At 45.9% G+C, this 10,000-nt stretch overlaps 3 protein-coding genes across 4 annotated transcripts in view; 2 read left to right on the top strand and 1 right to left on the bottom strand.

The window, feature by feature from the left end:
* Positions 1-4,155, bottom strand: part of LOC113568518 (laminin subunit alpha-2-like) — a 51,405-nt gene extending 47,250 nt beyond the window's left edge. Inside the window, exons 1-2 of the mRNA XM_035528985.1 lie at positions 4,028-4,155; positions 3,309-3,395 (exon numbers count right to left, since the gene is read on the bottom strand). Of these exons, the coding sequence (XP_035384878.1) occupies positions 3,309-3,395; positions 4,028-4,119 (179 nt within the window). The 5' untranslated portion in view covers positions 4,120-4,155. The remainder of the gene's footprint in view (positions 1-3,308; positions 3,396-4,027) is intronic.
* A 689-nt stretch (positions 4,156-4,844) lies between these two features.
* On the top strand, positions 4,845-7,868 carry LOC113568736 (laminin subunit alpha-2-like). The gene is made up of 6 exons (XM_035529122.1): positions 4,845-4,932; positions 5,861-5,978; positions 6,376-6,554; positions 6,651-6,750; positions 7,247-7,402; positions 7,861-7,868. The coding sequence occupies exons 1-6, from the start codon at positions 4,879-4,881 to the stop codon at positions 7,866-7,868; spliced, it is 615 nt and encodes a 204-aa protein (XP_035385015.1). The 5' UTR covers positions 4,845-4,878.
* LOC118241808 (laminin subunit alpha-2-like) overlaps positions 7,779-10,000 on the top strand; it is an 8,300-nt gene continuing 6,078 nt past the window's right edge. The window contains exon 1 of one of the 2 annotated variants that reach the window (XM_035529025.1): positions 7,779-8,004. In XM_035529025.1, the coding sequence (XP_035384918.1) occupies positions 7,969-8,004 (36 nt within the window). In that variant the 5' untranslated portion in view covers positions 7,779-7,968. The remainder of the gene's footprint in view (positions 8,005-10,000) is intronic. The other variant, XM_035529026.1, reaches the window with a different exon arrangement.

Here is a 10,000-nt window from a genome sequence, read left to right as displayed (position 1 = left end):
TCCGGGTGTAAACGTGTACATTTTACAGGGTCACATTTCTCTCAGAAGGGTCGTGACACACCACCCAGAATTCTCAGCCACCAACACAGCCAAACTCTAGGGCTGGGCAACCCACTCCTGGACTTGGGAAACATCTCTAGAATGATTCAGACACCGAATGTCCGCCGACGCATTTTCTGGAATATTCTGAACATCCTGAAGACGCCATAACGAATGCCTTCAGGAAATCAGTATCAGCAAATCTTTGTCACTAACATCGACCATAGACTGACACCCTAAGTAAGAAGGTTGTTTGACCACACCCACCAGCTGCAGCACTCTCTACAGTATATAAGTGTTCCTGTCAATAATATAGATACAGCCAACGTTAGCTGTGCTATTTAGTAATATAGACATAGACAACGATAACCATGTTATTTAGTAATGTAGATATAGACAACGTTAGCTGTGCTATTTAGTAATATAGATATAGACAACGTCAGCTGTTCTATTTAGTAATGTAGATATAGACATTAGCTGTCCTATTTAGTAATGTAGATATAGACGTTAGCTGTGCTATTTAGTAATATATAGACAAAGTTAGCTATGTTGTTTAGTAATATAGACATAGACAAAGTTAGCTATGTTATTTAGTAATGTAGATATAGATGTAAGCTATGTTATTTAGTAATATAGACATAGACAACCTTAGCTGTTATTTAGTAATGTAGATATAGATGTTAGCTATATTATTTAGTAATGTAGATATTGCCAACATTAACTACATTAACGTTAGTAAGTAAGAAAAGATTTATTTGTGAAGCACCTTTCTAAGCAAAGCTACAAGTCAGTTTAGTTTGGTTTTTTTAACGGATCCTTGGACTCAGTAAGTCTAATGTCCAAAGGCAAGGTGTATTACAGGTCAGGGTGTACCACAGGTCAGGGTGTAATCACAGGTCAGAGTGTACCTCAGGTTAGGGTGTACCATAGGTCAGGGTGTAATCACAGGTCAGGGTGTACCATAGTATAGGACTATGTACTGCAAAAACACAGTTACTCTTCGGTCTCGATGTAGTCCTTGGGACTGATAACATGTGCTGACTGAGTCCTGGCGTGTGAATAGTGGACTAATATGTCGGTACAGAGCCATGAAAGAGCTGGTGTGTCAAGGCCTAAAATTCACAGGAAATCAGTAAAGGGCAGCCGGAATAATATTGTGTATCCATGAGCCACTGCATTTTGAATTAAGTGAATCCACAGAATCAAGGCCAGATTATTTTTAAAAATAGACCACATGTTCACTTAAAACACTCTAGAACACACCCAACACTAAGAGTTCAATCACAATCGACTAGAAATGAATACCACAAGGAAAAACAAGCCCCCCTTTCAACATGTTTTCGGGGAGGATATCGTCAGAAGATACAGTACAGTCTTCTCCAAGGAAACTCAAAAACCTCTCTGCTCTGGGAAGACTTCAGTACGCGTGGAAGGAAACGCAATATTTGTTTTAAGATGATTAATTTCATCAACAGAGAACTTTACAAAAAAAAAAAAAAAGGTTCAGAATCAATCACAGAGTTAGGGGTACTCTATGTGACACTGTTTACAAGGGAGTCTATAGTCAGAAACAACAAAAAAGCCCTTGTATGTGTGCTGTTGTTAAATGAAATATTAAAAACGTGCCATGAAATGAGACCACTGGTCTGTCAAGCAGAAACAGCGACGCTGAAGTTGGGTCTTGCTTGAGCTGTCTACAAACCCCGTTCAAATGCAAAACATCGCTCATTTATTCAAGGTGGGGACGTTCCAAGAGGTTTTCACCTCACTGTAGCAGGGGCACGCTCGTGAAAATAAGAATTCTCATGGTGAACGGGAAGAGTGTGTGAGCATACGAGGGCCAGGTGTACAGGGCCAAATTCAAATTTCCTTTCCTACACTGTGTTAAAAATAATTTGCACATAAGGTGGGGCTTGTTTAGTTCATAAATCAAGTTTGCTTACTTACTCTGTAAAAAACTGTTCAGAGTAAAATGTGTCATTATTAGCTGGCTGATGGGCAGGGCTGACACAGGGTTGGCGGTGAGGTCTGTGCTGGTGGGCGGGGCTTACACGTGTGGCAGTGAGGTCTGTGCTGGTGGGCGGGGCTTACACGTGTGGCAGTGAGGTCTGTGCTGGTGGGCGGGGCTTACACATGTGGCCGTGAGGTCTGTGCTGGTGGGTGAGGAGTCATGTTTGAAAACAATGGGAATACTGTAATGGAAATACTTTCCTCATTCTTACTAATGGTGTGTGTGTGTGTGTATGTGGAGAACTCAGGATAGACCCAAGAACCAATTCCTAAGCCAAGCACCCTTACTTGTCTTGTCGTGATATTTACTAACAATTACAGTGTAACACCGCACGCACACACACACACACCTCAGACCAGCATAGCAGCACGGCCGAATGCCAGACTCGACTTGCTGTAACGTCGTTCCTTTTCTCAGAGTCCCTCAGGCGTCCAGACTTACTGACTGCAGACCACACAACCCTCCGGGCTAAAAATATCAGGGCACCAGAAGAGAGACCAGAGTCACCCCGCTCTGGGCCGGGGGTGGGACGGACATAACCTCTACCGCGTAAAAACCTCAGATGCCCCAGAGAAAAGAGGGAATTTCATTTTAATTACAAAGTACTAAAAGAAATCACTGTACTTGGACTCAGTCAAGCTGGCGCTATCCGCTGTGGACTGTGCAGGGTGTTTAGCCAGCGGACACCAGCGGAGCACAGCCAGTAGCAGCAGATTCTAAATGCAGTCACATTAAATTTGGACTAATCTGGACTGCCGTCACTGGGCTATTGACCCGGGTCAAAATTAATCCAGAGTAAACGTGTTTCATTAGACTTAAAGAAACTGCGTAGGGCCAGACTCGCTCTTGGCGAGACGAGATGAGCCAATCGATGATCCGAAGAGGGGGGTCATGCTCATCAAGCCTCTCACTGTGGTTGGGCCTGGTCTGGAGTCAGCCCTGTGTGCTCTGTCTTAGTTAACACAGGTAAAGAGGTGGTATGCTGCTGATCCCAGATCAGCCCCTGACCACGCTCACTCAAGCGCTGCTGTCGCGTCCCGCAGGGCTGAATTTTTCCCTCCGTTACTGTTGCAGCCCGGAGTGACATCACCGGATAGCACACGGCATTCAGAAGACCCTGTGAAGCGGGTTCCCAAGTTCCAGAGGGGGACCAGGCACAGGGCCTGTTCGGCCTAGTCACTGCAGACGCTCGCGCGGCACAGAACACACCTGAGCGTGTGTGTGTGTGTGTGTGAGAGAGAGAGAGAGAGACTCTTACCTCTCACAGCGCAGCCCCGCGTAGGCTGCCTGGCACTGGTCACAGGTCAGCTGACCGTCCTCGTCCTGGTGGCATGTGGGACTGAAGCTGAGATGTTTGTGAGCCCACGTCGCCGTCAGAACACAAAGAAGAAAAGAGAAACAGTTCAAAACCACCATCCTTCTGTCCCTCACGAGAACATCGACATCTCTGACACTCTTTCACAGACATACAGAGAGGGAGGGAGGGAGAGAGAGAGAGAGAGAGAGAGGGAGAGAGAGAGAGAGAGAGAGAGAGAGAGAGAGGGAGGGAGAGAGAGAGAGAGAGAGAGAGAGAGAGAGGGTGGGGGGGGACAGAGGTTCCAAAGATAGTGTCTTAGCTGGTTATGTGATGAGGAAAAGAAGCTCAGATTTCAGTGTGTGTGTGTGTGTGTTTAGGGAGGTTCGGGGGAGCAACTCTTTCTTTAGCCCCTCTGGACAGGGCAGCGGAATGCTCAGCTGCTGGGTTCTGTTGCCCGCAGTGCTAGGGTTGCCAGGTAGCCATTAGAATACTAGAGTGGAGAAGTGGAGGAGTGGAGTGGAGGGGCAGTGGTAGTGTGTGTGAGAGACTAGGCCTAAAATCAGCACTGGGCCTGCCGTGACCCTTGACCCCTGACAGAGCCGGTATTGGCTGATGGGTTGAATCAGGTGTGTACGACCCCATTCAGGGGTCATGAGGGGACAGGATGTGACGTCACACACTTGTTTGCTGGGCTTTGTAGTGGGCAGGAACATGGCGTGCAGTCGCTGGTGGTTCCTTTGGTGGCGTCGCCATAGTAACCAGGTGCACACATCTCGCAGTTAGTGCCTCTGGTATGGTGTTTACAGTCCTGTGAAGAACACACACATGTGCACACACCAATTTAAATTGTGAAGTATCTGCGAAACGCACGTCACAACTATTAATGACCCTCAGGGACACGTGTTCCTCATGTTCACACTCCGGGTGGGAGTGGTGATGCAGAGAGGGAGACTGACAGGAAGAGAGAGCTGGAGAGAAGACTCGAGATACACACACTCACACACACACACACACACACACACACACACACGCACGCACGCACACACACACACACACACACACACACACACACAGACAGGCTGTGTTTTGTGCAGATGGGCTTTGATTAAAACTACTCAGTAATTACAAAAGTACCTTATTCTGTCACGTTCACAAACACAGACTCTTCCCTCACACATAAACATGCTTTGACACATGCTATGGCCCTGCACACACACACACACACACACACACACACACACACACACACACACACACACACTGACAGGGGCAAGTCCTCATTGCATCCAGGTTGTTCTCTAAAAACAACATACATCCGTTACAGGGAGGATTATGGTCCCTACATTCTCAGATTAGGGTTAACAGTGTGGATTATTGATTGATTATTAGGTCTCATCTCTAATGAAGCATGTTTGCTCTAAATGTATTCTGTAGGTATGAGGTGTGTGTAAAGGTTACATGATCTGTGTGTGTGTGTGTGTGTGTGTGTTTACAGTATTACTACTCCATTAAGGATATATCAGTAGGGGGGATGTGTATCTGTTATGGACATGCTAAAGCCTGTCCTCTCAACATAATCACCAAGGTAAAAACCCTTCTATACATACACTCAACACACACACACACGCACACACACACACACACTCACTCACGTGCGCACGCGCACACACACGCATGCACACAGACACACGCGCACACACACACACATACACACAAACACATATGCAGACACACACACACACGCACATGCACGCACGCACACACACACACACGCGTGCGCGCACACACACACACACGCACATCACATCACCCTAGTGTTACAGACCACATCACCCCACATCACTCCAGTGTTACTGACCACATCACTCCACATCACTCCAGTGTTATGTTCTAGTGTTAGGTTTAAGGTTCAGAGAAGTGAACCCTGACTGTTGATGTCTTTGTGTTTTGGTAATCATTTCATGTGACACCCGACCTCTAAGACAATGTGTATGTCTTCTAATGTATATGTCATCTAATGTGTATGTCCTCTAATACAATGTGCATGTTCACTAATGTGTATGTCCTCTAAGAGAATGTGTGTGTAGGTGTGTGTGTGGATGTGTGTGTAGGTGTGTGTGTAGGTGTGTGTGTAGACGTGTGCGTAGACGTGTGCATAGATGTGTGTGTAGTTGTGTGTGTAGGTGTGTGTGTAGGTGTGTGTGTAGACGTGTGTGTAGGTGTGTGTGTGGACGTGTGTGCAGGTGTGTGTGTAGATGTGTGTGTTGGTGTGTGTAGATGTGTGTGTAGGTGTGTGTGTAGGTGTGTGTGTAGATCTGTGTGTAGGTGTGTGTGTAGGTGTGTGTGTAGATGTGTGTGTAGGTGTGTGTGTAGATGTGTGTGTAGGTGTGTGTGTAGGTGTGTGTGTAGACGTGTGTGTAGGTGTGTGTGTAGGTGTGTGTGTAGGTGTGTGTGTGGAGGTTGCTCTCTGACTCTACTGTCTGTTCTGGTCTGTTGTTGTTGCCATGGCTCAGAAACTCCACTGTGATTGTGAGGACAATACCTGTGGAGAGAGCTGTGACCGCTGTTGCCCTGGTTACAACCAGAAGCCCTGGATGGCTGGGACCTTCCTGACACGCCACATCTGTGAGAGTAAGAGCCCAGAGAAAGCCGCTTCAAAACCTAGCAACAGAACCAGGCAGAACCTAGCAACAGAACCAGGCAGAACCCAGCAGAACCTAGCAACAGAACCAGGCAGAACCCAGCAGAACCTAGCAACAGAACCAGGCAGAACATAGCAACAGAACCCAAAAGAACCTACCAACAGAACCTAGTGACAGATCCCAGATCACAACAGAACCTCAAGCAAGATAAACAGATTAATAAAACAAAACCTAGATTGTCAAAAACCAAATGCAAAGAACAAGAATCACCAACAAAACATCAGACAAAACATCAGACAAAACATCAGACAAAACATCAGACAAAACGTCTGCCCCAGCCTGTAGTCTGTTTCCTCTCTGTCCGATTGAACTCCTGCTCCATGCGGAGTGTAACTGTCATGGCAAGTCCGAGGAGTGCTACTACAACCAGACAGTGGCTGATGGGAAACTGAGTCTGAACATCAATGGCGTGTACGAAGGGGGCAGAGTCTGTGTCGCCTGCTCTGACAACACGGCCGGAATAAACTGCCAGTCGTGCGCTGCTGGTTATTACCGACCGAGAGAGGTGAGTCTCCTGGTCTCGGCGCTCATCGGACTTAACGGCAAACATAACGATAAAACATCATGACAAAACATAAACGCATCTCTCTCTCTCTCTCAGGTGAGACCGGAGCACCCTCGTCCCTGCACACACTGTGACTGTGACCTCAGAGGGTCTGTCTCCTCTGTCTGCGTACCGGACGAGAGTCATGGCAGGGCAGGTGCGGCATGCCCCGCCCACATCCACCTCACCTTGACAGTGCTCCACCCACACCTGCTTTTACCCTGACTGTCGCCTGACGGAACACCTGGTATAGCTCGTTAGACGCACAGCGCCTCGGGGCTTGTAATTGGCTCCCACACTCACACACTCACACACACACACACACACACACACACACAGGTTTAGCAGGTGGAAAATTCTCATTCATAACAGTAATGTGTTTCAGTGACACTGTGACCTTGTTCAAATGAGCTATAACATTTGAATTTTGAAAGTTGAACAGTCGACACATTTGTTTATTGGGTTCACTGAAGCTCAGAGTTATAGGTGAGGAAAGCAATACCTGTGTGTGTGTGTGTGTGTGTGTGTGTGTGTGTGTGTGTGTGTCAGGTTTTTGTTGCATTAGAGGGCATACTATGAATGTAACAGCTTGTTTTTGTCTGCGTGCACGCACACACACACACACACACACACACACACACACACACACACAGGTCTGTCTGCAGGTTGGTGTCACTGTAAGCAGGGCTACACTGGGCAAAGATGTGACACCTGTGCATTTGGCTACGCTGGGTTCCCTGAGTGTCGTCCCTGTGAATGCAGCACTGCTGGCAGCACTAACCTGGACCCTTGCCAGCTGCCATGTGTGTGTAAGGTAAGACACACACACACACACACACACACACATACACACACACACACTCACACACACACACACACCCCCCATACTCACATTCACACACCCATACACACGCTCACACACACACACACACACACCCATACTCACATTCACACACCCATACACACACTCACATTCTCACACACAAACACTCATTCACACACCCACACCCACACATTCACACACTCACATTCTCTCTCTCACACACACACACACCCATACTCATTCGCACACCCACACCCACATTCATACACACATACGCATATAAACACACATTCACAATGTTAGAGTGCCTGTGTGTGTGTGTGTGTGTGTGTGTGTGTGTGTGTGTGTGTGAGAGAGAGAGAGTAACTGTGCCATTTCTGTCAATCAAACAGCCCAGTGGACTTTTCTCATCCAGTGGCTTTTGAGAATGCTGAAATTGGGCAGTGTCCTGACTTTGCCCTGCCCCCTCCCCCACCTGACAAGGAAGAGGAGGAAGATGAGGATGAGGATGAGGAAAAGGGACAACCCAAACTGGAACACGTAGCCCCACCCATGGAGACTGTTAGGATACTACCTTCACCTTCCACGGTAAATGGCCCCTCCCATGTTAAACTACCACCTTCAGATGTTAAACTACCCCCTTGTGTTAGACGTTAAACTACCATCTTCACCTGCCATGGTAAATTCTGACTGAAGGGCTGTGGACTATGTGGGCATCGATGATGGAGTTTATTGTGCAGAGAGAGAGAGAGAGGGAGAGAGAGAGAGAGAGTGAGAGAGTGTGCGGGGGAAGGCTATAAAAACAGAGCAGTTTTCCAGACCATTAGCTTCAAAAATGGTCTAAAGACAGAAGATATATGGAGCCTGACAGACAGAAAGATGGAGGGTATGAGTGAGAGAGGAAGGGAAAATGTGCGTTAGAGGGAGGGAGAGAGAGATGTGAGGAGAGTGTGCGAAAGAGAGAGAGAGAGAGAGAAAGGAGTATTTTATGAGGGGCCATTCAAGGCGTAATCAGTAAAACGCTTGCGCGCGCACACACAGTACTTGCACGTACGTATGAAACACTTGCGCATACACATGAAACATATTCACATAAATATTCTACTACTTACATTTGCATATGATAACTTATACTTGCCTACACACACACTTGCACATTCATTCACTGGTGCGTAAACACAGTTTAGCTGTGCTCACGCGTGTGTGTGTGGCCGCGTGTGTGTAAACCAATACAGCACGCTCCTGATAAGGTATAGAGCGACCTGACATTTGTTTAATCGTCAATGAGCTATATGTGCTTATAAACTCTTGATGAGTTATGGAAATTTGAAAATTTAAGATTGCAGATTATTGATCGGACATAACTACTATTGGAAATGATAAGTTTATGTGCTACGTTATCTTAGCCAATATTTATAATGAATGTCATTGATATCGGGAGTGTATTCTAATAAATGATGATGAGATATTTGTTCTGAATATTTCCTCACATACTGTAGGCCGATTGGAGGATACTGAGAAACTAACATGTGTGACATAGCCACATCGTTCCCAGCAGGTCTACAGGCTACACAACATATAATCTCATCACTTCTTAATACATAGTGTATAATCTCATCATTTGTAATTCAGTTAACGCTGGAATGTTTGAACATAACCTATCCAAACATAGTTCTCGCTACACTGTGAGTGTATTCCAAAATTTGCTTAAAATTCTTAATTCAAAGTGTTTTCTAACGTTGGGGAACCAATATGTTGTCAGTGTCAAACAATCCTTAGATCAATTAGTGAAGCTAATTAAACCCCAGATCCAAACACTGATTATATGATCCATAAAATGTACCATGGGTGGAGAGCGCTAGTATAGGAGTGTTATTATGAGTTGTACAAAATGTTGGTGGTGGAACTTTAAGAATATTCCTTCATTGGTGTCTATGATCTTCAAGCTGTCACAATGCTGACGCTGACATAACGATGTTTGTTTTGTTTTTTTGAGATGTGTCTTCACATTATATTGATGAGCGTGCTGTATAGATGTTAAATATTTGTCTTCCTGTTACAATTAAATGACTTCCGGGGGCAATGAAAATTGTTTTACACACACACGGCCACACACACACACACACATGCAAGTATAGTGAAATTGTGTTTACGCATCCAAGAAATGAGTGTGTGTGTATATGCAAGTGTAAGTTATCATACGCAAATGTAAGTAGTAGATTATTTATGTGAAAATGTTTCATATGTATGCGCAGATGTTTCATACGTATGTGCAAGTTGTGTGTGTGTGTGTGTGTGTGGGTGTTTGACTGATTTCGCCCTAAAGGGTCCTTCATCTTATTCTGCTGTGTTCTGCTCTCTGTTCTTATCCAGGGTTCTGTCATTAGCTACAGTCCAGTCGACAGCTATAGGCTTGTCTCTAGGTAGAGTCCCCGACACTGAACCAGGTGTGACCAATCACAGCAAACAGTTTGGCAGCACATCCATTGTGGGAGGAACCTACAGGATGTCTACACCTTTACCTGCAGTTTATATTACACAATCGCAGTGTGATTTCATCACCTTTGTTCCTGATCATAAACAA

The sequence above is a fragment of the Electrophorus electricus genome, chromosome 8 (genome assembly GCF_013358815.1).
Source record: "Electrophorus electricus isolate fEleEle1 chromosome 8, fEleEle1.pri, whole genome shotgun sequence".
Lineage (NCBI taxonomy): Eukaryota > Metazoa > Chordata > Actinopteri > Gymnotiformes > Gymnotidae > Electrophorus > Electrophorus electricus.
The sequence above is the reverse complement of the archived record's forward strand: the minus strand, read 5'-3'. Positions and strand labels throughout refer to the sequence as shown.